The 27,924-nt window shown below is 32.0% G+C and overlaps 1 protein-coding gene across 4 annotated transcripts in view; it reads right to left on the minus strand.

The window, feature by feature from the left end:
- Dap160 (dynamin associated protein 160) overlaps positions 1-27,924 on the minus strand; it is an 82,763-nt gene that overhangs the window by 46,854 nt on the left and 7,985 nt on the right. For 3 of the 4 annotated variants that reach the window (XM_072523762.1, XM_072523763.1, XM_072523765.1), the window contains exons 5-15: positions 23,529-23,687; positions 22,968-23,182; positions 21,845-22,160; positions 18,720-19,098; positions 14,312-14,686; positions 14,082-14,254; positions 10,269-10,419; positions 8,663-8,794; positions 7,358-7,576; positions 5,664-5,937; positions 5,021-5,191 (exon numbers count right to left, since the gene is read on the minus strand). In XM_072523762.1, coding sequence (XP_072379863.1) covers positions 5,021-5,191; positions 5,664-5,937; positions 7,358-7,576; positions 8,663-8,794; positions 10,269-10,419; positions 14,082-14,254; positions 14,312-14,686; positions 18,720-19,098; positions 21,845-22,160; positions 22,968-23,182; positions 23,529-23,687 — 2,564 coding nt within the window. The remainder of the gene's footprint in view (positions 1-5,020; positions 5,192-5,663; positions 5,938-7,357; positions 7,577-8,662; positions 8,795-10,268; positions 10,420-14,081; positions 14,255-14,311; positions 14,687-18,719; positions 19,099-21,844; positions 22,161-22,967; positions 23,183-23,528; positions 23,688-27,924) is intronic. The other variant, XM_072523764.1, reaches the window with a different exon arrangement.

Raw genomic sequence — 27,924 nt, forward strand, 5'->3', positions numbered from 1 at the left:
TTCAGTTGGTTTTACAAGAAAAAGTTTACGGAAAAGATGGGCCAGGAAGAAAACAATGTTCTTATCTTCAAAAAATTTTTTCAGAAAAGTGCATACTAGATAGAGTATATCGAATATAGAGTCTTCAGTTTAAAAAATATATAACTTTATATTGTTGCTCAAATTTTATTTGTACAATATCAATTTTAATTTGTAGTCACTACCATTCTACTTATTTCCACTGAAGGTGTTTTTAATAACCCTAGTGGTTTTGCTGCAGAATGTGTTGATTGATACCACTACTTCTTTTAAACGAGATTCTTATTTAGCGCCATATTTTTATTTTAATTAATTTCATCAATACAACAAAAGCTCTCTCCGATTACGGTAAAGATAAACGCTACTCTCTTGATAGTAAGACACCTACATTCAAACTACATTGATTCTTCTTAAGTATATCATCTTACTATGAAATTATACCATAATTTGGTAAGTTTTATATATCGAATGCTACTTTAAGGCATATTAAAATGGGCACAATCACATATGTGTAGAGATAGTCCTAGCCTTAAGAAAACACATACATTCTGAATAATAATATTAACAACGGATATTATGCTAAAAATCCTAATGATTCTATTTGTTAAACTATTCAGCTTCGAATGGTAGGATGGGTGCAATGTTCCTAAAAATAAAACAAAAAGGGAGAAATGTTAATTAGAGACATCTAGGAAAAGTAAATAAAACTATGAGTAATGACTTGATTTGTAGAAGTAAAAGCCAGAGCGTTACAGTTTGTTCCTTAACTACTAACTAATAAGATAAATAAATATTAATTTATTTATTAAATTATTATTTATATGTTTATTATTTATTCATATCTTATTATATTTAGTTATTATATTTATATATTATATTATTTATTAAATTAATTTTTTTACATTTTTACATCAATGTAACTACGATTCCAAAATGTATTTATTTATTTTTTTCATATACTTTCATATACTTATTTTTATTTCGTACGTTCAGTTAACTGTGTAATATATTAGTGGAAACTAGTCACTTATTAGCATTTGCAGTAGTTATTTAAAATTATTATAAATTATTACAGCAAATGCTAATTATGATAACGTTTTTTAAATGATTTTTAAATATTAAATATTATGATAAACGACGCACTTTTGCCTCGATTTGCTGGACTTCTGTTATCGGCGAAACGATTGGAAGCTCGGCACTCATTCAGTGGTGTTTCTGCAAAATGTTTAAGGGTTGGTGTTATCTAATATTCAGACAAATTTGCCCTCGGCACTGTCTGATTACCAGGATTGAATTAACCAACGCCGCTAAATTGGTGTTTTTAAAACCTGCAGGACAAAATTACACTACAGTTGGCGTTTACTAGAGTTAATAGTATGCTTAACAAGTTTAGAACAACAAAGATTTATAAAAGTGTCAGGCTATTACTGATGACTGTTTTGGAGAGTAATTTTCCGCGTCACGACGGATTTGCTTGAAAATTTGAATTTAGATTCCTCTTATCCTCTACTTCACTTTTGGACTTGAGCCCAGGATCGCTCTTACTTGTGGGGTGAAAGCACGCCTTCATCATCATCATTCTGGTTTTACAACCCTGCGTGGGTAGTAGTCTCCTCAAAAATTTCTCTCCAGTTTTCCCTATCCATCGCCTTTCTCCGCCAAGCACGTATTCCCATATTTCTCATGTCTGCATTGATGTTATCAAGAAACCTTGTTTTGGGTCTTCCTCTTCTCTGGCCAATGGGTCTATCAAGGAGCGTTTTTCTAGCTGGGTCATTTTGTTCTATCCGCATTATATGTCCTATCCACCTCAAACGTCCTATCTTAATATGTTTTACGATATCATGTTCCTGGTATATTCTATAAAGTTCGAAGTTGTATCGTCTTCTCCACACTCCATTATTTTTGTATTTCTCGATATAATTAATTATTTAATTAATTATATCTGTAATTATCCGTAATTCCTCTGTGGTTAGAGCATTCAAAGATTATTTATGTATTGTGCAAAGTATTCCAATATTCCAATCATTGGGGAGTGATTTCTGCGTCCATATTTCTTTTATAAGCTGCTGTAATGCCATAACGGTATCATGACCACCTTCTTTATATAGTTCAACTGAGAGATTATCTATTCCGGGTGATTTGTTTCTGGATAGTTTTTTAACTGCACCGTTGATGGTTCCTCTTCCCTCTCGTCTGCTCCCCTTACCACATCTCTTTCGTCTTCCAGGTTTGCCTCTTCTTTTACCATATTAAGTGCCTGGTTAAAGTATTCCACCCATCTATTCAATAGATCTTTCCTTGTTGTTAATAGGTCGTCATTCTGACTTCTGCATTGTCTTGTGGTTGCCTTGAATTATTATCTGTTGATGTTAACTTTCTTATAGAATGTTCTGAATTCTTTCTCTCTGTTAAGGTTTTCTATATATTTAAGTTCCGTATTTAGGTGTGTTCCTTTTGTGTATCCTCTTCTCTTCTCTTTGTCTAGTAACTCTTTACAGTTGTTCTAGTTCGTCGGGTAAGCATCTTTCTGTATGCTTCATTTTTTTCTTTTGTTGCATTCATCGTCAAACCAATGATTTTTAGGGGCACAAATTTCTGTTCCTATTTTATCTTTCTCTGCTGATTCAATATCTTCCTTTATTCTGGTCCAGTAGGAGTCTATATTTGTCTGGTCTCATTTACATTTTGATTCCTTAGCCTGTTGGTGCAGTTTTCCGAGTACCGTTCTGCAATTGTCGCATCTCTCAGCTTTTGCACATTCCATTTTTCTGTATCCATTTTATTTTCTTTACTGGTATTTGAAATTCTAGCCCTCAATGTTGAGATCACTAGGCAATGATCTGAGTCTACGTTTGCGCCTCTATAACTTCTTCTTGCTTAACTCTTCTGAAAACTCTCCTTCGCGGGGATGACAAAACATATATTCAAAATAAGTCCGGAAATGGATAAACTGACTTACTTTTCAGTAAGTCAATACATTTTGAGTTATTGTGAGTAAAAATGTCCATTTTTCAAAATAAAACCAACATTTTCAGGCTGTTTTCCACAAATAACTCAAAAAGTGTAAAAGTATCCAAAAAAGGAAAGTATCCAAAAAATATTCATAGCAAAAATGTAGCTTATATAAAAAACAAAAAAAATGTTGCACTTATTAAGTCTGTAGACTAGAAGCAGAGTTGTAGCTCATGAAAAGTAGGTTCTTATTTCTCAAATTCCAAATCGAATATTTCAACGTAAAATAACCACAAAATGGAGCACTTTTCGGGGAAAACTCATCAAAAGCTTTATTAAAGTGTTTAAAGAAACTTTATTTTTGCTTTTTTTTAGTTTCTAGCATCAAAACTAAGCGAGTTACGTTCAAAATAAAGTTAATCCTTTTTTCACATCGTGAAAATCACCCCCTAATTAGCAACCCAAACAAAATTAATCATTATCGCTTTAAAATTTACTTTATTTATGTACTGTCTATATAATCTGTAAGTATAACCGCTGCAAAGTGCGTATTTTTGAAAAAATTTGATTTTAAAGTAAAAGAAAAATTTTTGAAATTTTTCAAGTTACTATTAAATTGTCACCTCGGGGGAACAAATAAGGGTCTAACCACCTTCTGTTATCTCCGGGTGCTCTGTAGAGGGCTTCGAATATCGCATTCGAGAGCTCCTCTACCCAAGTCCATTTACTGGGTATGGACTTGTAAATATTTATCTTCTGATGAATTGTCTTGAAAAAGACAAGATATTTCTTACATGACCAAGGTACACCAAGTCGAAATAAAGCATCAGGTCGTGGTCTTCTGAAGGCTTGTCTTGAAAAGACAAGATATTTCTTACATGACAAAAATATAGGTCGAAATAAAACATCAGATTGTAGTTGAATAATATCTCAGCCACAGAGTATAATTGGAACAGCCGGAAGCAGCGCCCCAAAAGCACTAAGCTCTCGGAGAGCCCGTGAGGGACTGACCTGGCTGACTTGAAAATCGCCAATATTTATATGTGCCGTTCGAGCGATAAATAGGGATTTCCAGGTCAAGAGCCAATGGGAAAATTCGAGGCGGGGCGATGCGCATCGAAATGCGCACTAGTCCACACACTATGGCATTCGATGACAAAATGACCCCTTAGAAAAATCGATGTATGACTCGGGAGCAAATATGTCTGCCCTTGATATATGAATAAACACTCGTGTGCCCTAAAGTCGAACTTTTAGCAAAGTAAGGTAACTTCCGCAGATATTTCCAGTTTCGGCCCAGTGATTATATTTTTTCGAATATTTTTTTATTTTATTTTTATACTGTTTTTTTTTTACTATTAGAATGATTTTTTTGTTTTAATTATTTTTTGAATTTATTTATTTATTTTTTAATCTTTTCCAATTTATTATGTACAAGTTTGGTATACTCCATTCGCTTAGCTCGGGCATATTTTGACAAGATTCATTGTCGGAAACCTACAACACAACAATTCCTACTTCTCAGTATTAATAGCTCAAGTATCCTACTATTGCAGACTTCTTTCTTTAAAAAAAGAAGAATTATTCTAAATAGTGGAAGTGTATACAAAACCCATCAAATTTTGGGTAATATATATTTAAAAAATATATTTTAGTTGATATAATTTAACATAACTATTTATTACATGGTGCAGATAAATAACTATTGATTGTCGGTAATTCGCAAAGTTCTATTTTATTAACTATTTAGTTTGCTTACTATTGATATTGGCTATGAGTACATATGCTTGGTTGTATAGTAATTTCCAGTCATTTTTAGGCTGTCAAAAAGTAACTAACTTCGCAAAAAAATAATTACTAAATTCACTAGACAGTTCGGACTGGGAATAGCGAACCGAGTATATACATTTTTCTGTATAATATATTGCTTCAAATTGTTACTCTTAAACTGCTATAAATAAAATATTACCGTAAAAAAAAACTATGGCTTTTTACTTCTACATTATCAATTTCGATATTCTATGTGTATACTATCAAGTGTACTTACATTGCTGCAACGGTGTGACGTAGTTACTGGGGAAAAGTCCTGAAACTCCGTTTAATTCACCCCTCCACCATGCTTCTTCTTCTCTAGCAGTTACACTAATGATATCATCTTTTGCAAATGTTAATTCGTCCGGATTTCCTGCTGAATATGGATACAGTGCTATCACCTTATCTGAAAATATAGCAATGCAATGAAGATTTAATTTGGTACATGACTTGACAATAATAAATGTATTATTAAGAACAACACAAAACACTACGAAAGATTATTTATTTCCAATTGGCACGATTTACTCAAACATAAATTGTACTGATATATTGTTTACCAAACTAATACATCTTAGCTACAATTTATTTCTTTCTGAAATGCTGCTGTGATTAGTAAGAGCATTTTCCCATCTCATTTTCTTTCACTGTTTATGGAATCTCAATAAGTCGTTAATTTTCGCGTCTTGAGAGGAACAGATCAAATGACAGATCGTTCTGTACTACAACGTTCAAGTTATCACACTACAATTCTACATAATTCGCTCAATCGTCGTAAATAACCCTCTGAGTGTCATATTCTCCTTTTTTACATTCCGCGTTAAAAAATTGTACTCAATATAATTGTCACTAATTAATATAAGGATAAATACACTCACCAATAATAACTTCTTGTTGCATTCGACTAGTAGATACAGGAGTGGTTCTACCACTAATTCTACCTGAACTGTTTAAAACTTTAACATAACTTGCCGGGAACCATCCTACTTGTCTTTTTCTACCTTTCGCTTGTAATTCACCTTCCCACCAGCCGGAATCTGTTTTCTTACGAATCATTATTAGTTGTCCTCTTGCTAAGGATAATTGTTCTGGACTTGTTGACTGATACGGTGCTATTACGGACGCTATTTCAGGTTTTTTCGTTTTAACGACCTGTGGATATAAATGATATTCAATGTTAACGAAATAATGAAAGTAAAGTTCAAAATTTTTATGATTAAAATCCTTCAAAATGTATGCTTAAATGCTTGTGCTTAAATGCTTAAAGACGAGTGCATAAACAAAGCCTGAATTTTTGTAACCGAATAACAAACATAACTGATTGATAAACAAAAATAGAGATGGCTTATATACAATTCATATTCTAGTTGTGCAAATAAAATTAATAAAGTAGTTATATCGTTTCGTTTTTGACCTTAATTTGTTAATAAATAATTAAGTCCAAAAATTCGACTTCAAAAAACATATAGGTTCTTGTTATAGAGGTCCATACTTCTCAAAAAAACTGTCGTTTGCCTGGCCGGACGAGTGTCATGAAAAAAAGCTTATTTCACCGGGGTACCAAGTTGTAACTACTACGTTAACCGTTTTCATGCTGACGCCAAGTGTAAATTTTTTCCTATTTAAAAAGATTGCATTTTTCTGAAGTCGCACAAGTTTTTCTTAAAAAAACTGAACTAAAATGTTCCTTGATTTTTTATTCACACAATTTAGGTCTTATAGGGATTGCTACACTCACATTAATTTGATATTACCATAATAAAATATTTTATTATTAAGATAATAAGCGAATACATTTTGTTCAATTGCTTTATTTGAGTTGTTTTATTGAAATGAAACTTACTGAAATGCAAATAGCTGAAATTCTTACAGTGTCAGGAATGCAAATAGCAATATCATTCATAATGCCAAGAAAAATGAATATATGAACTTAACTGAAAAGATAATAGGGTTTTCGATATTTATAATTTCTACAAAATCTCTTGTTACTCGAACTCAAGCGGTTTTCCCAAAGAGAAATAATTTGTTACTACAGCAAGATAGCGCTACACAGCTAGGTGATTTAGATGAAAAACTACTTGGACAAAGATTTCCTATGATTGGGTGGAAAGCATCAATCAAATGACCACCAAGGTAGCCTGATTTAACTCCTGTCAGTTTCTTGTTACAGTGACATTTACAAGTTTACTATTTTTATTGGAAATAAGCAAAAATTTTACTTTAAAATAGGTTTCTTTTGACGTTTCGATTTCCACTTCGGAAATCGTTCTCAAAATACAATTAATAATTAAAACTTAATTAATAAATTAACAAAATTGTTTAATTATAATCCTAGGAGTTAAGTTAATTATAATTATAACTTTTGGAATATTTTCTACAAAATTTTGAATATTATATCCTCAATTATATAATGTCTAAGTTGTAAGTAACAACCAAATTTCAAACATCCGATATTTTTTGTGCGGAAATGTATACTTTACACATCAATTTAATTTAAAAAGCATCCAATCATTTTCTGTCGAAGACAAATATTAGCAGCATGCAAAAAGCAAAAAATGCAATATACACAAACCTGGCCAGCTTGCGCATAAGCTTCTTCTTTAGCTTTATTTAATGTTATCTGGGACACCTCATTATCGGCTTGTGACTGTGCAGAAACGTTGGCTAGAGCAGACTCTACCGCTTCTGCTGACACACCTGTTGACAGTTCCATTGGTGGTGGGAGAGCTGGTTCCTGAGTAGGTTCAGGTGGTGCTACAGGAGCGGCGTTAATGGTGTTAGCGGAAGAGTTCTGATAACACTCAATTAGTTTCACAAACGGAAAACGAAGACGGACAATAATAGCAGAAAATGAAATATAATATTGAAGAGTATCAACTAAGTTGTAATAATAATTTTTATAATAATTAATAAAGCATTAATAAGCAATAATTTTATCAAGAAATATGAACTATGAAGTTCATTTTTACACTATTTTAACTATTTTTATATTATTCATTGCACTTTGTTTTTATAGCTCTGAGAAGAGGAATCTTCTGGTATTAATGGTTATGTTGCTACTTTTGTAATGGAAGACAAAGTTGAACTACATGAGAAAGAAATTATTAAATAGTAATGAATTGCATACTGACAGGGAAAAAAGGAGAAAAAAAGAGAGACTCAAATGGAGATGATTACAAAGAGTCAAAAACGACTTATGCAGATTAGAAATGGATGGAGATGAAGAGGTAATATCACAAGATTCTATATTCTAAGAACATATGTGAAAAACGGGATGTGATACTTTGGGGGAGACCGAGGAAGAGAAGCAAAGCTTTCTGATCGTCTACGCACGGAGCGGTGGCAATCGGTGACCTGTGCGCAATCTACCGCTCCATCCGTAGCCCGCGATACGAAAGCTATGCTTCTAACCATAAAATGAAAATTAGGATTGCCTTTTCTGATAAGAGGCTTAGAAAGCTCCTTGAGTGGCGTTACTCGACAAGGAATGGCAAGCCACATACATATATAATAAGTTCTTTATGGTCGTGCTCAAAAAGTCTGAAAATAATACCTATTACTTCAAGCTAGGCAGTATTTATATGGTAAATTTTTTTTCAAGCAATTTTCCTGTTTTCAAATCTCATGTTTGTGTTGTATTACTCTAATCTTACGTGTTAGTAAATTAATGGAACTTGCTAAGCGTTATATAATCGATTTTGAAAGCTTATGGTACATTATTGACATACTTAAAAAAATATATGAAGGTTTTTAGTAACATATACTAATATATCAATGTGATTTTAATAATAACGATCGATTCTCTTCAATATATATGAGTTATAAGTATTATTACGTAAGACAAAACAAAATTTATGATCAAGTTACAAATACTCACCACATCAACTTTTTGTACATAATTACTTGGAAAAATTCCGACTAAACTTCCTAATTTTCCTGTCCACCAGTCGCCCTCCTTCTTGATAACGCCTATGACTTCTCCAGCATTAAACGTCAAGTCACCAGGTTCCTTAAAAAAAAGGCCAATTCAATCGTTATTCATTATCTAGAAGTACTGAGAAATTGCATTATTGAAAAAAGTGGAAAGATCAACAATTCACTACAACGGTTTCACAACGGTTTTACTGAATTATAAAAAGTTAACTTTTGTTTAGGCTTAAATGGACATTACAGTAATAACTGTTTTATTTACAAAGCTCAATAGGACTTGAAGGCCTGGGCTAAAATACAATTAATATAATACTTATATATTACAAAACTTGTTTTAAGTGGGGTGGCCTCTTGTCCAATCCTTGCCTACTAAATTGACTTTCTATTTTTCTCCACTTATCCTGTTTGTTGGTCTTTCTTCTCAGCCATCAATTCCCTCTTTTCTGAGATCTTCCTGTAGGCTATCAAACGTCGTCCTTTCCTTCTTTTTTGTGATTGGACCCCGTTTTAGAATCATCTTTGGCATCCTCTTCCTGTCCATTCTCATGCATCTCACTTTCTGTGCCTTTATGAAATGACTGATGCTTGGTTCGTTTTACAGTTCCTCACTGTTTGTTCGTCGCGCCCAACCTTCTACCGTGTTTTCGCCTCCATATATAGCTCTGAGCATTTTCCTTTTCCATCTTTCTAATTTCTCTGTATTTGCTTTTTTCATTAAAATATATACTTCATACTTCACTACCATACGTCAATGTGGGCCTTATTACCGTTTTATATCTCCTTGATTTTATTTCTCTCGATACACATTTCTATTTCATCAGCTGTCTTAGGTTTTCCATCTTTTTATTTACCTTTGCCAATCTGGTATGCAGTTCCTATATGTAAAATGGGCCACTCTCTCGAAATTATATTCCTTTTCCCAATTAATATTTAAAAACAGTGGCGCAAATTTCTTGTGTATATCTTTCATATGTTTCTTACTTCCCTAAATGACCCAGCCCATAATCTACAACTGAGCAACGGTTCCTTCAAGTCACAAGTGTATCAGTGTCCTGAACCTACGTCCCATTAATTTCGTTTACTGTGTATGGTACAAAATATCTGTATTTTCGACAAAAACTGAAAATATTGCAAAAAATAATATTCTGGGTAGCTTCTTCCGAAATTTAACCTTACGTCAGAGATATTGGAGAGTTCCTGTTGACGGGATATCAGAAGGATTCATCCCGCGAGAGACATCCCACTGGATGGATAACAAGATGAACAACTAAGACTCAGAAACCAAACACGCGGGATATCCAGCAGGCAGACCTCCAAAATGACGGTAAAAGTCAGATGAAGTCTAAACATAACGGTCTAACGTCTAACGGATAAGTCTAACATTAAATAATAGCTAATTATATTGAAAGAACATAAAACTTTGGAAAGAAAATATTAGTTTCAATTGATTCTCGTATGCATAATAATTTGCTTTAAGGTAGTATTAATTACGTATAATTTTCATTGTTTCATCCTCTCTTTATACGTTGCACATTAAGTATAACATGACCTACCACAGACTGATATGGATAATTAGCTATATAATATTCTGGTTCTACTTCAAGTTCAACTGGAGCTACTGGTTCTACTTCAGGTTGTACGTGTACGGGGGTCGGTTCAAATGAATTTGTCGTGTCGGATCCTTCGGGAACTTCTGCAATACCCCTGAAATAAGCAAAAATATATTTTTAAACGTTAACCATGTACTTGTACACTTTTATTCTTTGATTTTTAAAGGCTTTAATCACTTTGCAAACGAAATCTAGGTAAGCTCATCAATATCTAACTTTAAAAAGACTTTAATAGATATATTAATGATATAAGAAACAGAAATATGCAAAAAGCAATAAGAGGACATACGAAGAAAGGAGAAATGGATTTGAAACAAAGTTACAATATCCTCAGAAAAGTCAAAAAACTAATAAACAAAACAAAAACAGAAAAAAATATGACCATTGCAAAGGAAAGGGAAACGAATGGTAGGTGAAGGAGAAGATTATAAATTGTCCTATAAAGTCTATAAATGAAAGAATGTGCCATTAAGAATAAGAGGAAGGAAAAGAAACAAAAGCATTCTAAATATACACGCGCCGACTAAAGAGAAAGATGATGAGGACAAAGAAATGGAAAAGAAACTAATGGAAATAGGCAAAGATATATAGTAATTGATGGATTCGACCGTTACTTGATCGAAATTCATTTTATGTAACAATAAAACACTGAAAACTTTGTTTTCAAAACTTCCACAAAATTTTGTGGAAGTTTTGAAAACAAAGTTTTCAGTGTTTTATTGTTACACAAAGATATATAGGGTTAGCATTAGAATAGAAAACAGCTATTAAGCTTTTAATCAAACTTAATATATTTATTATTATTATAATATATTAAGTTTGCCTATTTAAATAAACAAATATACAAAATATACATAAAATATCATGTTATCTCTGGCTCAAATGGACTAATGGAATAGCACTAATATTATTACTAGACCTCGGCAAATATGCATATTGCATATTTTGCATATTGTGCATATTTTATGCAAATATTTCATATTTTGGCATATTTGTATAAAAGTTTGCATAAAGTGCATAAAAGTTCAGATTTTTATACTGTATTTGAAAATTTTTAAACATACCAATTTATTTCAATTCTTGTATAAAATTTTGTAGTCATTTTAATCAAGAAATGATCTAAGTACGTAATCTCTACAGGTACAAAACATTTACAATTTCAAAGAAGATCAATTTAAGTAGCCCTCAACATTCTTAGAAAGTCTCGGTCACTGAGGCATTCAGTTATTGGATAATCGCTAAGGGTTCGCTCATTTGCATTTTATGATCTAATCCCCAAATCTATCTACAATTTATTGTATCTTAACAGCAGGTAAACGGCTAATAGTTTTGTTCCTAATTTAGGGATTTTCCAAAATCTCCCAGTTTATTGAATTAGGTACCTAAACATTTCTAATTTGATGCTCAGATTTGTAAATCATTTTTGTTTTGATATTCAAAGCGTAAACACTCGTTGTGCGAAACAAAAAGGAAGATTGTGATTTTATAATGCCTAAAACAACCAGTGCTTCAACTTGGATTAAACCTTATAAAGAGCTGTCTATGGATATGGGAAAAATCTACTGTTCAGTCTGTGGCAAAATTGTAAGTATCTAATATTTTCTATTAAATATCTAATATTTCATACATACAGGGTGTTTCCAAATGACACTTACAACGTTTGACTGTAGATACTTCTCGAAAAATTGAACAAAACGATATAGTTAATGAGGGGTCAAACTTATTTACTTTTCGAGATACAGGGTGTTAAAATTTAAAAAAATTAAATTCTTTTAGTTAATAACAACAATAACTTTAAAACCAATAAACGTATTTACTTAAAATTTAGTACTCGTAGGTTGTTTTTAAATGAAAAATAGCTTCCTTTAGTGAGAAAAAATTGTCCATGGTACAATACAATGGTGTGTATTTAGAAAAATTTTTCACCTTTACTTTTTTTTATGAAGTCAGCTATTCTAAAACAAAATTATTTTTATTGTAATTGAATTAACAAAAAAAAAACTTTTGTTGAATTTTAAAATAAGTTATATGATGTACTAATGGTTAGTAACAAAAACTAATTTGTAGATTAATACTGCATTTAAAACACTTAGCGAGTGTTTTTTTTCCAAACCAGTTATTTGATTAACCAAAAACACCTTGTATATTTTTATATTTTAAAGGTTGGGTTAAAATAAAGGTTTTTATTTTTATTTATAGATAGCATGTGAGAAGAAATTTCAGATAGACCAACATGTGAGAACTGCTTCACACATTGCAAAAAAAGGAAAAATAGGAGGAAAACATCAAACTTCAATGGCTAAATGTTTCCAATCTACTTCAAAAAAATTAGATGAGCAAGAAACTTTTAATGAAGACTTGTGTCGCGCATTAGTGTCTGCAAACATACCGCTTTCAAAATTAGCAAATGTAAATTTTAGTTCGTTTCTAAAAAAATATTGCAAACTTAATGTTCCAAGTGATCGGTCTCTAAGAAGAAATAATGTGAACGGGCTATACTCGTCGGTGTTAATTAATATTAAGGAAGAAATTGCAGATAATTATTTTTACATATCTGTAGACGAAACCACTGATTCCTCAGGAAAGTATATTGCTCATTTATTGATTGGTGTTCTTAAAGAAGATACCTTACCAAAATCTCATCTTATTTCATGCCAGCAACTTGAGAAAACAAATGCTTTAACAATTTCGCGTTTTATACAAGAAACATTAGCAACTTTTTTTCTTCCGACAACTATTCCTTCTAATAAATTACTGCTTATTTTATCGGATGCTGCTCCTTATATGGTGAAAGCAGGACAAAATTTAAAAATATTTTTCCCAGATTTAATACATGTTACTTGTGTAGCGCATGGATTAAACAGAGTTGCAGAGGAAATACGAAAAAAGTTTCCTCTTGTAAATACCATGATATCCAGTGTCAAAAAAGTATTTCTTAAATCTCCTATAAGAATTCAACTTTATAAAGAAATGCTACCTAACATTCCTCTTCCACCACAACCTATTTTAACGCGATGGGGAACATGGTTAGAAGCAGCTAATTTTTATGCAGATCATTTTGTTAAAATAAAGAACATAATTGATACGTTAACAGATGAAATTATAAAATCAAATTTTAGTTTTGTTCAAAAAACAATTACTCAGTTAGAATCACCAAAACTGTCATTGTTCGAAAGTACAGCATTAATAAAAGAATTTGCGTCATGTTGTCGGAACGTTAGAGGTAATATTGGAAAAGATATTTTAAAAAAATTTGAAGCTACTATGGAAAAAAATAAAGGTTACCATATTCTTTCTGAAGTAGTTAGTGTTCTAGCTGGAAATATTTCGGAAACAATTAATTTAGAACCAAACGTTTTGGTTAGTTTGAAAAATGCTCCCGTTACATCAGTTGATGTTGAACGAAGTTTTTCCATATATAAATATATGTACTCAGACAGAAGCCACAAGTTTTGTTAGAAAATTTTGAACACCACTTGGTCATTTATTGTTACCATAATTCTAAATAAGTTTATTCATACTTAAAAATGATGTAGTTACTTAAAATAAATGTAAATCTTAATGAATAGTAGGAAATATTTAGTTATGTACATTTTTTTTTTTTAAATAAAATTGTTACTATTTTACGATTTTTTTATTTATTTGTATGCATATTTTGTAAAATATTTGCTTATTTTCGGGTAAACACGTGCATATTTATGCGCATATTTTCTACATTTTTATTTGCATATTTGTCGAAGTCTAATTATTACTTACTCTAATCGTGTTGCTTCAGTCTCTTCAATGCTAGTAGTTGTTTGACTAAATGCAGAATCATCTCTTACACCTATGCCATCAACAGGTTCCACATACGCTTCGGGAAACCAACCAGTATGACCTCGTATTTCGCCCGCAAGCCATCCAGGTTCTCCAGTTTGTTCTTTGGGTACCTGCAAACATAAAAATATAATAAAACATACCATACACCGTATAACAAATGTACATACATTTATTATATCACCGGGTTGGAAGGATATTTCATCATTATTTCTTGCAACAAATTCGTACAATGCTCTGTATTTCACGAGACCAGGCAAAGTCGATACATCCGTAGAGGCAGCCCAATTATCAACAGGCCAGTCAGAGGTGGTTTCATTGTCATTTGATCCCCAAGCATCTGTAGTTTGCCACGCGTTCATTTCATTAGTTTTACTAGAACTTTTCATATCCAAAATGGTATTTCTTTTTACTTCGTATACAGAATAGAGCTGTTCGCATTCATTTACTAGATTTTTAAGTTCGGTTTGAAGGTCTTTTAATTGAGTATTGTTATTTTCGATGTCCGCCATTTTGCTATCTATTTCTACTTGCATATCGTCTACCTAGAATCGATAGGAAAGATAAATAATCTATAAATTCAATAATACACAAAATATTGGGAATGCAGATGTATATTCACTTTGCATTTCTACAACTACAGTTTTGAATTATGTATTTTGAAAAATTGAATCACAAATTTCTCTAAGAAACCTGTTTCTTAACTTCCAATTACATGTTTCTGTAAGATACTGTCAAATAAAAGTAAATAAATAAAAAAATGTTAATACATGTATTGAAGATGTTGTAATTTATAAACCGAGACCTGGAATCTGCAGTTCTGATCAATATTTATAGGAGTATGAAAATTTCAACACTAAATCGAGGACCAACCTGGACTGCAGTGCAACTTTACCAACCATTTAATTACAATCTGGAATAATATTACAATAAGTAAATTGTGTAATTATTTAGTAAGTATGCAAAAAGTTGTCCCATGACAATTTTATTTTTAAAATTATTTGTAAATTTGTGACCTACACAAATGGCAGAATTGAAGGAATACAATAACATACCAGCAAACGAATGGGAAAGATAATTGTTTACAGGAAAGGAAAATAATAATCAACACAATAACGTACCTGAATTAAGACACGAAATAGAAATCAGTTTTCAGGAAATAGAAATAGCCATAAATTCACTCAAAAATAGAAAGTCACCAGGACCAGACGGAATAACCAACGAGCTTCTAAAACACGGAGGAAAAAGTATAACCCTAGAGATGGCAAAACATATACAAAAACTAATATTGCACTGCAAGATACCAGACGCATGGAGAAACAGCATAATGATACCAATGTTCAAGAAAGGAGATAAAGAAGACCCCAATAATTATAGAGGTATACATCTACTGAACACCGCACTTAAGCTTACCACAAAAGTCCTAACCAACAAAATCAATAAACTAACAACTTTATCAGATAAACAACAAGGATTCAGATCCCGAAGATCTTGGAATACAGGCGAAAATAAATGGAAAACTAACACAGTGTATACCAGTACAAGGCGGAGTCAGACAGGGTGACTCGTTAAGCCCACTTCTCTTTAATATAATAATGGACGAAATAATACAAGCAGTACGTAAAGGTCATGGTTACAGAATGGGGAACAAAGAAATCCAAATATTATGTTATGCAGACGACGCTGCATTAATCGCCAAGACAGAAGACGAACTCCAAAGATTAACACATATCTTCAATAGAACAGCCAAGAAATACAATATGATAATGGTTCAAAAACTAAGTTCATTTAGGCTGTCATTTATTAAGTGTGGTTTTTACTTATAATAAGCTGTTAATTCGAAATTAACATTGGATTTTAAGAGCATCGGGGGCCAAATTTTAAAAGGATCTGGCTTATGTATTTTATATTTTATTGAATACTAAACTAAAAGATATTAAATTTTCGAAATGCCCCAAAAACATTTTTTAAGAAAAAAATTATTTATCATTTACCATGTTTAATGGGAATTAACCACAATTTCAGTTTAAAATACGTTTATTTTGACGTTTAGATTTCCGAAGTGGAAATCGAATCAAATTATTGTATTTTTAACTGAAAATGTGGTTAATTCCCATTATTGAGTCAATGATATTAAAACGCCACAATAGAATATTTTCAGAACAACATTAAAAAGTTAAGGTTTGATAAAGCCCCAATATTCTTCAGCCAAGTTGTACCAATTTGAATTTTCCATTTCTAAATACTACCTACAACTTCAAATATGCCTAAATCGTCCGTCAGCTCTCGATCTATAAACTCTCAACTCTGGATTCCTGTTCGATGGTTGCACGTAGTCTTTCGGGTTCGTAAACGTGAGTCGGCCAGAAATAGACAAAAATGAGTGATACTTCAAGTGTGATGAACCATTCCAAGACTCGGAGTCGGAGTACCTACCTTCCGATAACGATTCATTAGATGAAAATGATAGCTAGAGCAGTATCTCTAACGATGAAGAACAGCAACTAGTTACCATGGGAGACTTTAGTTTTGTATTAGACCCTTTTACGGTAAATACTTTTGAATTATTTGAATATCTTTTTTTTTTACCTTTTAGGACTGCAGAACATCAAATTTGATACACCCGAAATTACTTTACAATGTGGTGCATTCAGCAGTAGAAATAAATGAAATGAAAAATACTGAAAATTATTTCAAGACATTATATATATATATATATATATATATATATATATATATATATATATATATATATATATATATATATATATATATATAGTAGACTTCCCAAGAGTAAGTGACTACTGGACTACTGGAGTCGAGATTTCTTATTTTCTGGGCCAAAAATATTTTCTTACGAAGTCATGAGTCGAAACAAGTTCTTCTCAATACGATTCAGCTCTCCGAATGCATTTGTGAAAGGAAGACCTCTAACACGATTATCAATGTTTTTTGCTTATCTCAGAGAAAACTGTATAAATCTAATAAACCCGGGAGAAATAAATCATGGCGATATATGAATGCCTACTATTATATAAGGGACGCCTTCATTTCAGACAGTTTATAAAAACCAAAAGGTTGCGTTTTGACTCGAAAACTTTTTTGTCTCTGTTCCAGTGATCCCAGTTTCGTGGCTACACTTTTAATTTTTCATTGTATATTGGAAAGGACAGTTATACAATAGACCATATCCCTAATACAAAGCATCTAACTATGTCAGAAAAGGTTGTCGTTTACTTGTTTCAAACTTTGTTGGATGAGGGAAGAGAAATTATCCTTGATAACTGGTACATGTCATTACGCCTAGCGGATTTTCTTCTTCGACGAAATGTTAGCGGTACGACTCGTGTCAACAGGGGAGTGCCAAAAGAGCTCACTCAAATTCCACTTGAGACATTTCAATCTTGTTTTATTAGAAAGGGAGACATTCCGACGGTACGTTTCAAAGATAAAAGGGACGTGTATGTACTAACTATAAAACTTACAGCAGCATTTATCGAAAAAGAACGTTATCAAGCTAGAACCAGCATAAATATATCAGTACTAAAACCTGAAGTGGTTAAACACTACAACCAACATATGGGAGCAGTGGATGCTATAGATCAAGATATTGAGCCCTACGATATTACTAGAAAAAGTTACACGTGGTTCAAAAAAGTGGGTTTTTATATGATCCAACGCATGGTACTAAATGCAAAAACGTTTTATAGTATTATAGTTTTATAGTGAATGATTTACTTGAAAAACATTCACCGTCTTACCAAAAACTGAAAATAGCTTATAAGAATTCGGCTAAAGAAAAATCTCATAAGCTCATTATGACTTCTCAGTCAAAAGAAGAAGGAATAAGATGAAAGAGAAAGTGTTGTAAAGTATGTTACGCACATGAGAAGAAAAGGAAACTAACATCAAATTTTTGCACGATGTGTCCTGATTTTCCATCTTTTTATTCCAATGAGCATTTCAATGAAATTCATGGCTATGAATAAATAACTTGAAAACATTGTTGGAGTAAGATTATTTTGTGAGAAGATTGTGATTTTTTATTTGTATTAAAAAATTTGTTTATTTCTTGTCTTTATGAAACATTTGAAAAATGATTTTATTTTGTTTTATTTCTCATTTCTGCGCCACTGATCAATAAGCTTTTGTATAAAAATGTGTAAAACTAACACAAAAATATGGAATCGTATCCAAAATACTCGTAAATAACAAAAATGTTAACAGTTCTAATGCAAGGCAGGCATTTTTTATTTATTTATAATTTTTGTTTTTATATGGGTTGTCCCTTAGTGCGGCGCCTATGGTAAATTAATACTTTTTTAAATAATAAAAAATGCTCTTCAAGGCACCAAAAATTTAAACGGACTACGCAAAACAATGTTTTAAAAAAAGTTGTATTTTTCGCTAAATCTGATATAATACCGTGCAATCATCTTTAAGCCTGGTAGCGAAGGGGTTAATCTTCAAGGGGAATATTTTGAAAAATAAATATGTTGATACTTTTTCGTTTTAAAACTTATCATGATAACCGTAATCCGTATAATAATTTTATCTACTATATTATGAAAAACTTACCTTGGTTTTGAGATTCTTAATAGTAACATCTTTATTTTCAAATGCCAACCTTGCTTGTTCTGTATCCTGAGTGTTGGCTTTGTTCTTGGCATCAAGTTTAATCTTCTCCTGTGATAAGGCCAGTAGCTTAGCATTCTGTTCTTTCAACTTATTTTTCAATTGCGACATTTCCTGCATCTGCGAATCTCTGGTTGAACGCATTCCGTCGATTGTTGTTTTAACACTCGAAACTCCCATCCGCGTATCACATATTTTTTGGGATAATTCTTTCACCTGATCATTAAGGGTGGTAAGTTCAATGGTAAGGCTTTGGTTTCTAGCTTTTAGTTTTAAAACAGTCTCTTGTTCTCTTTGCCGTTGATTCTGCAACTCCTGCAATCTTTTTAAAAAAATCTTAAATTATACTTATATCTTAGTATATAGGTACAGAAATAAGTTTACTATAGGATTAAAACTTTGCAAAATCTTTTAACCTAATAGTTAAATAAAAAAAATGCATTACTGATTTTAGATTTCTGTAACAAAAAATAATTTACAACGTCAGTAAAGTACAAAAATAGTTCTTGGGACAAACAGAACCTGCACAAAATAACAGAATATACCATTTTTCAAAGTAAAAACGTTGCACGTCTTGATTTATACAAAGTGACATCACTTGTATTTAAAATTTTCAGAACATCAACCTTCAAATTTAAAATTTTCCTAGCATAGCTAATAATACGACACCCATACGGAACTGCTTAATCTTTCATAGGCGTCAACATGGTATAATAATTAGAAAAATATAATCATAATTATATTGAAAAATTTTAGAATTATATTGATTAAATAACCAAAAACATTTGTTATTATTAATAGTATAAATTTTATAAAATAACTGTTTAAGTTTAATACTCCACAAAATAATAATTTTAATTAAATAGATTAGACAATCGTACGCCACTGATACGGGAATACTTAAAATTTCAATGACAGTTTTTTTGAGTAAGAATTTTGTTTATGTTTTGATTTCTTACACAATTTGAATCACAATATATTCCATATTAATAAATTGTATTTACAAATACATATCAAATTTAGCTTAATAGCTTTAAAAACTAATTATTATTGTGTATTGTGATTGTGCTATGCTAAAAACAACTGAATAGTCTGTAGAAAGCTGATAATAACTAATAAGCTTTAATATATTATTTTGAACAAGAAATAATGACGTTTTTTACTAAAGAGGTAAGTTAAAGAATTTAGAATATATAATTTTGTATTACAATGTTTTCTTATATATTTAGTGTGTTGCAGTAGTCTTAAAACTAAGTGTATCTACTGTTAATAATATTTCTCAAGCTGTTGAGAAATATGAACTTTAAGATAATGAACTTTAAAATCACCTCCGAAAATACGGTATTACAAAAAGACAAACTAATACAGAAAAGTAGAATGTCATTAGTATTTGTGATGTTATTTACATGTATAAAACAAGTAAGAACTTTGAAAAATTAGCAAATGTAGATAGAATGATTGTTCATAAGAGATGTTTGGTAAATCATAGTGTTTTCTTTGTAGAAAAACAAGTAACTTTAAAATTATTAAGTGACAATAAGTCTCCTGCGCAACATAGGTTTTCCCTCATTTTTTTTTCTATTAAAGGCTGCTGCTACTCGTATGTGAAATAGGAGCTATCTACTGTTGTATCTGAGAAACTTTCTATTTGAAATAAGAGCTGCTATTGGTGTATGGGAAATGTAAACTGTATGAAAAAATGAAAACTTCCTATGAACATAACGTGAAATAGAGCGGCTGTTCATCTATGTGAAATAGAAACTTCCTATGAACGTATGTTAAAAGCTGTAGCTATGGGATTGTATAATATAGAAATTTTCTATGAAATTATGCTAAATAGAGTCATTCTGTTGGAGTATGTCAAGTAGAAACTCTTTATGAACGTATTTGAAATACGAGCTGTCTGTTGGTATATGTGAACTAGAAATATTCTGTGCACATATGTGAAACAGGAGCTGTCTTTTAGTGTGTTAGAGTACAAGCCCATGGGACATTTTTAGGGGAACATTTGACCCAACATCTATCACATATCAATCAATACTTTAGTATGTAATAACAACTGTAGAACGGAATGTGAAATGGGAGCTGTCTGTTATTGTATGTGAAATACAAACTTTATGTGTACGTGTCTAATATCTGTTGATGTGTTTGAGAAACTTTTTATTTGAAATAAGGGCTGTCTATTGATGTATGGAAAAGAGAAACTTTGTAAGAAAAAATGGAAACTTTCTATGAACATATGTGAAATAGGGAGCAGTTTGTTGGTATATGTAAAATATAAACTTTCTATTACACGTGTGTATCTATGGGTTTGTGTAATATAGAAATTTTCTATGTGAAAGACAAATAGGGGCTGTCTGTTGGTGTATCTGAAACAAACTTTTTACGGAAATATATCCCTTCGCACGTCGAATTTTCGACGCTCTACTGCAACTAAAAATTTTATCTGAAAGTGAAAATTATGACAAAAAAGATTATTTTCACGTTCAGAGCGTTTGTGAATAACCGCTCCGAAGATCCCTTTTAAGGTGAAATATGTATAAGCGGATACACAGACGCACTATACGTGAAATCAAATCTTAACTGTCTTTCCTTTTATTAAATAGACTTTCTTATTACATTTAAAATAGTATTAAGGCAAGTAAAGTAAATTTGGGGTAAGTTTATTATTTTTATAGTATTAACCCATTAGGGCGATACAATAAACAAAGAGAAATTTGGCAATTATTATTATATATTAGATTGGATTAAAAACACATAAATTAAGATTAATTTACAGTAATTAACATATAAATTTAATGAAGGAACATATTGTATCTTAAGTGTAAATTAAATTTTAAGGTGAAAATTTTAGATTTAATTTTTACGTAATTACTTTTGTGTTCAAATAAATACTTAAAATTTTTTTTGGTACGCCTCTGTAAAAATGATAAGTGGAATATGATTTTGTTGCAAAGTTATAAATAAGTGCTTCGTTAAGTGCGATGTTGCCAATTAATCGCCTTCAATTAAAAATTGTTTTAGTATAGACGTAAAAATGAGACAATTTCTAAATAGTTAACACCTACCTCTGCTTTTCCCATTCTAATTGTCTTTGCCTTTCCATTTCTTTCCTCGCGGCTTCTCTCTGTTCCGCCTGCCTTTTCTTTTCTTCTTCAATCAACCTTTCTTTCTCCTGCTGGTCTCTCATTTGTTTTTCTAGTTCATCTAGTCGTTTTCTTTCTGCTTCTTGTCTCGCTTTTTCTTTCTTATCCTGCTCCTCCCTTTCTTTCCTTTCGCGCTCCTCCCTTTCTTGTCGTTGTTGATCTAACAATGTTTTTCTTCTACGTTCTAGTTCCGCTTGTCCCTTTTCAAAGTTTTCTTTTCGTTTGTCTTCAAATGAATCTATAAAACATATAAAGTCATTAAACAACTTTATTTACAATAATTCTTTGTAGTCAAAGAAGTGGTCTATACTTTTAAAAGCATTATGTGTACAAAAACCATCCAGACGATAAAACAAAATTATTATTATTAGCAATTTGAATCTCTGGGAGTGACAGTAATAAGTAGATGACGATATGGAACTGGAGAAACGAATTGCAAAGGGAAGTAAGGCAATGAGCACACTACGTAAAATGGTGGCATCTAAGCTAATATCTATAGGAAAATAAAGAGGAGATTTACAGAATAATAATCCAGCCAGGCGTAATTTGCAATATGTAGTTACAGTTTGATATTAAGTAAGAAAAATATACAACAATTGAAAAGATGCTGTATATATGATGGAACCAAATATAACGGCGATTCATGGAGCACAAAAACGAACATAGAGGTGATAGTATTGTATAATAAGCCGAGCTCTAAGATTGCGCCGGTTGGAACAAGTTTACCGAATGGATTCACATAGGAATTCAAAGAAAATATTGATGGGAGGAAAAGATGGTAAACGAAAAAGTGGAAAACGATAAAAAGAAATAGATGTAAAAGTTGAAATCAGACTTTTCTTAGTACACCCTGTATATTATTATAATTGATGTGTTTTTTTGGCCTGAGACGATTTGATAAATCGTCCTAGTTTAATAGGTCCTATCATTGACTAATAAATGTGTAGATGTCCGTTTGTGGGTAATTTTTCAAGCAGTTGGAACAAACTCATTACAAATGAAAAACAAATTAAAGTCTACTAATATTAATTTTAAATATTCTTACTTTGTAATAAAGTGGAAGCTGGATCTTGATCTGGTGGAGCACTTCCTTGACTAGAAATTGATGTTGTTCTAGTTCTTCTAAAGGAAGGAGGTATAAGGTCCGGTGGTAATCTTGAAGGCGGTGCATGTCCTAACGATGCCTGTTCGCATAAGTGCATTGCCAAGACGAATTCTTCACACCCTAAGCGGCCATCGGCGTCCATATCCGATAACGCCCTAAAATCATCACAATTAATTAGCTAAAAATAATTGAGTAATGATAGTATTGATAATAATGAAGTCAAAATCGTTAAAATAATTAGTAATATTAAAAAGAGATATAAGGATAAAAAACATAAACATAAAAATAGAAAACCTAAAAGAAATGTACTCAAAATTTATACGCCATGTTCCGGAATTTGCTGTTCCTAACATGTCGACTGCACGTGCAGCAGACAATATCAAAGCTGAGAGAGTGACCGTAGACAGTTGAAGAGAACAATATGATTACATGTCATCTTCGATAATGTCTGCATTTTCAAATAATGTCACAAAATGCCATATATATAAAAAAGATACTTACCAAATTACAGCCAAAATATTTTGTGGTAATTTTGTTTGTACCATGACATTCCTAGCTTGTGCTCCTGACAAAAATCCTGTACGCGTCCTATCGGTTGTGTTAAATATTTGGGTATATTTCAACTTGGTTTGATGTGGAACAGACCACTCTGGTTGACTTCTAAAATGATATCAGACCTTTATTTTCAAGACGAGTACGAGTTTTGTTTTTTTACATACAGAAAATGAAAAAATCTCTGTGTAAAGATCAATTTAGTCAAGTAAAATCCGGTGTATATGGGTATTTGAAAATATGAAACTTTTATTTTACTACAAATCATAGGTAACTAGCTATACTCAAAATGTGATTTGACATGAAACTCTAAAAAATATTTAAAGTTGTTCTACTCAATCGAAAAATTTTATAACGAAAATCACTATCTCGAAACAAGACACCTACACATAAAGAACATGTGATATACAGTAAAACCTCCCTTAACCGAAACATCGTTTAGCCGATACGGTAGTTTCAATAATTTCGTCAATAAAAAGTAAATTTTTATAGCAAAACGTAAACAATTCCATTAATTTGTCAACATCGTCAAGATTGCTTTCACACAACTAAAGAATGTAATTAAATACTCAACACAATGTTTTTTATTACTGTAGTTATTTAATATGTTTGTATAATATGTACTATAAAACGAAATATTAAAAACGCTTTGACAGCGCAAATAGCCTCAGCGTGTTGTTTGTTTATTTCTCGTTATCGATGACTCTCTTTATGACACATTTCGTGCAGGTGACCGTATCTCATTCTTAACCCTTTCACTGCGCATGGCACGGATCCGTGTCAGACTGAGTTTTCAGACAGTGCGCGTGGCACGGATCCATATCCTCCTCCTCAGTCCTAATCCCTTTTGGGATGTGGTGACTGATTTCATCAGGCCCTTACAGTTTTTTCACGATTTCTCTCCATCCTTCTCTGTCCTGGGCTATTTGTTCGGCTTCATGTAACCCTTAGTTAATCAGTATTTTTGTTTGATCTACCCAGCGTACGTTAGTGCGATGATCAATCCAGGATATTCTCAACATGTGGTGGTATACCCACATTTCAAAAGCGGCCAGTTTATTTTTATCCGCTTTCTTTAAGGTCCACGTTTCGGATGCATATGTCGCTATGGGAAAATCCATACGGATCCATATGCACGCACATTATGATGATTATCACTTTCCTTGCCAGTAGGAACTGAGCGCTAGTTCAAGGTAGACGTACGTTGACGAGCGTGTAGCGTACATATCGGAACTTCTAAAAAGTTCGTTCGTTTCGGATTTTGTTTTTCGTAGATAGAGTACTATGGATGATAGTAATGCAGGGCCGTCGGGCATTAAAAAACTCAAATTAGTGTGTAAAAATCCTAAACAACTCACTGATAAGGAACTATTACAACTATTGGAAGAATCGAGTGATGATGAAACATATTTTAGTGATGACGATGACAATTTTGAACTCGACGATGAGTCAAGTAATGACGAGTTAGACAGTGAATGAATCAGGTAGGATTAATTTCATATTTATTTGGGTAGTAAAATTCATAATTTTGTTTAGTTCTAAAAGTGGCTACTGTAGTATTATATATTTATGTAGTGTTCAAAAATTTTTTTAATTAGTTTTTCAAAAACTTAATATAAATTTTGTTACAGGAGCAGTTTTGTCGACTACACAAGGACAACATCAAGTTCCCGTTGTTACAGATCTGGCTGCAGCTGCGAATCCTGCAGTAGGCACAACTCTTGCTGAAACCACAGCAAGTACCATTCCAAAGTGGTCGGAAGTTCCTATGCGTATGTTAGATATTCCATTTTCTAAAACTAACGAGCTATTACAAGCAATACCGGGAAATGAACCCATATACTACTTCAGAGCAATACTTGATGACCAAATTGTAGGCCACATAGTAGAAAAAACTAATACTTACGCAGATGATGTTTTCCTGTCTCACGGTGCTTTGGAAAAATCTCGAATTAGTAGGTGGAAAAATGTAACTTTTCAAGAAATGTTAACATTTATTGGACTAGTGTTACACACAGGTACAATACAGTTGAATCGCCTCCAAGATTATTGGAAAAACCACCCATTATTTAATTTGAATTGTTTTTCACAACACATGAGTCGTGATCGATTTTTGCTGGTAATGAGGTGTTTACACTTTAATAGAGACATACCCGGACAAGCAACCCAGGATCGATTATATAAAATAAGGCCAATTATAAATGTTTTTAACAAGATGTCTGCCCTCTACTATCCTGGGAAAAATCTATCACTCAACGAATCCATGGTGCTATGGCGAGGTCGTTTGGTGTTTAGGTAGTATGTAAAGAACAAACGCCATAAGTACGGAATTAAATTATATATGTTAACAGAACCGGGTGGCACAATTCTGAAAACTTTGGATTATACCGGGGCTTCAGATCATATTAGAGGAAAAGGTCATACTACAAAGGTGGTTTTGGAACTTCTGAAAAACTATTTAGATGCTGGCCATTCTATATACTTAGACAATTTCTATAAATCTTTTGACCTAGCCAACCAGCTAACTAAGCGCAAGACTTATTGCACTGGAACGCTGAATTCAAAAAGAATTAATAATCCCACGAAACTTATTTCTAAAAAACTTAAAAAGGGTGAAACATGTGCAGTGTATTCTCACAACCTGTTGGTCGGCAAATAGAGAGACAAAAGAGATGTTCTATATTTATCTAATGAACATGAAAACGAAATGGTCGAGTTTGCAGATAAAAGACATTGTACCAAAACAAAACCTAAACCAATTTTTCATTACAATATGCAGATGGGCGGAGTAGACCACCAGGACCAAATGAATGCATATTATCCCTGTGACAGAAAAACATTAAGGTGGTACAAAAAATTAGGTATCCATTTCATACAACTTATGCTCATCAATGCCTTTTTCCTCTTCAAAAAATATTCAGGTAAAACCATGAGTCTTTATGATTTCCAACTAGCTGTCATATCAAAACTATTAAAAATTGAAGTACCCAATACTAAAGCTGCCCGGATCAATAACCCAACATCACATAAACTGACAAAAATTACATCTGTGAACAAGAAAGGTGAAACAAACAGAAAACGTTGTGGATTTTGTTCCCAAAAGAAAATTCGGAAAATGACATTGTACCATTGTGAAAGATGTCCTGAACAACCTGGATATTGTGTGGGAGACTGCTTCGATGTTACCCATAAATAACATTTTTACTATTTTTGTTTTAGATTGTTCTTTTTCGTTTTATGTTTATTGGAAAAAATTTTATCTTTTTATTGTATTAGTTTATTTTATTTTGTACTTTGTTGCAACACAAATATTTTCCTGTTTTTGTTATTTTATTGGGAAAAGTGCATTATTCTTGTACTTTTTTTATTTTAATCTTATTCAAATATTTTATTTACTGATTATTAACAAAATAAAGATTTTCTTAGCATCCTTTAAAGTTTCTTCTACATAAATTTTGGCCTAAACCACTCATAACAATGTATTTATCACGGATCCGTGCATGTAGCAGTGAAAGGATTAAGTCTATTCTTTGGTGCCGTATTTTTTTGTGTGTGTTATTTTATTTTTTTTTATATTTCAATTTCATTAAATCGCCTGTTGTTTGAAAATGTCAAATAAACAGAAATTAGAGGCTATCCGAAGGATTCAAAATGGACAGATTTTACGGACAGTTGCAGCAGATTTTGTCGTTGGCGTTTCTACAGTTTCCGAATGGGTTAAAATGAAAAGCAAATTTGAGGAACATGCTTCGAACATGCCAAACAAGAAAACAATGAAACTAAGTCAAAATGAGAAGGTAAATGAAACTAATATAAAAAATCACACAAAAAAGTTTAAAATATTTATAAAATGAAATTTTTCATTCACCACTATTTGAAATTAACACTGACAGAAAGTACTATCCAATATGGCGGAAGTGAACCCATCTATGTCATATCCCCTCTCTTACATATTTCTGATCTGGACCAATAATTCAAGAGAAGGCAAAAATGTTATGCGAGATGATGGTCGGTGAAGGTGAAGGATTTAAAGCAAGTTCTGGTTGGATACACAAATGGAAAAATAGATACGCTACTCGTCAAGTTAATTTATGTGGAGAAAAGCTATCTGCTGACCACGATACACTAAACATTTTTAAAACTGAAATGGATGAGTTATTGGCGAACTACACTAAAGATCAAATTTACAACGCAGATGAAACTGGATTAAATTTCAAAATGCTACCCAAAAAATCACTTGCATCAAAACATGAACACAGTGCACCGGGTCTAAAAATGAGTAAAGAACGAATAACCGTTCTATTTTGTAGCAATGCATCAGGAACTCACCGATTGAGACCTATGT

The sequence above is a fragment of the Diabrotica undecimpunctata genome, chromosome 2, assembly GCF_040954645.1.
Source record: "Diabrotica undecimpunctata isolate CICGRU chromosome 2, icDiaUnde3, whole genome shotgun sequence".
In the NCBI taxonomy this organism is placed as follows: Eukaryota; Metazoa; Arthropoda; class Insecta; order Coleoptera; family Chrysomelidae; genus Diabrotica; species Diabrotica undecimpunctata.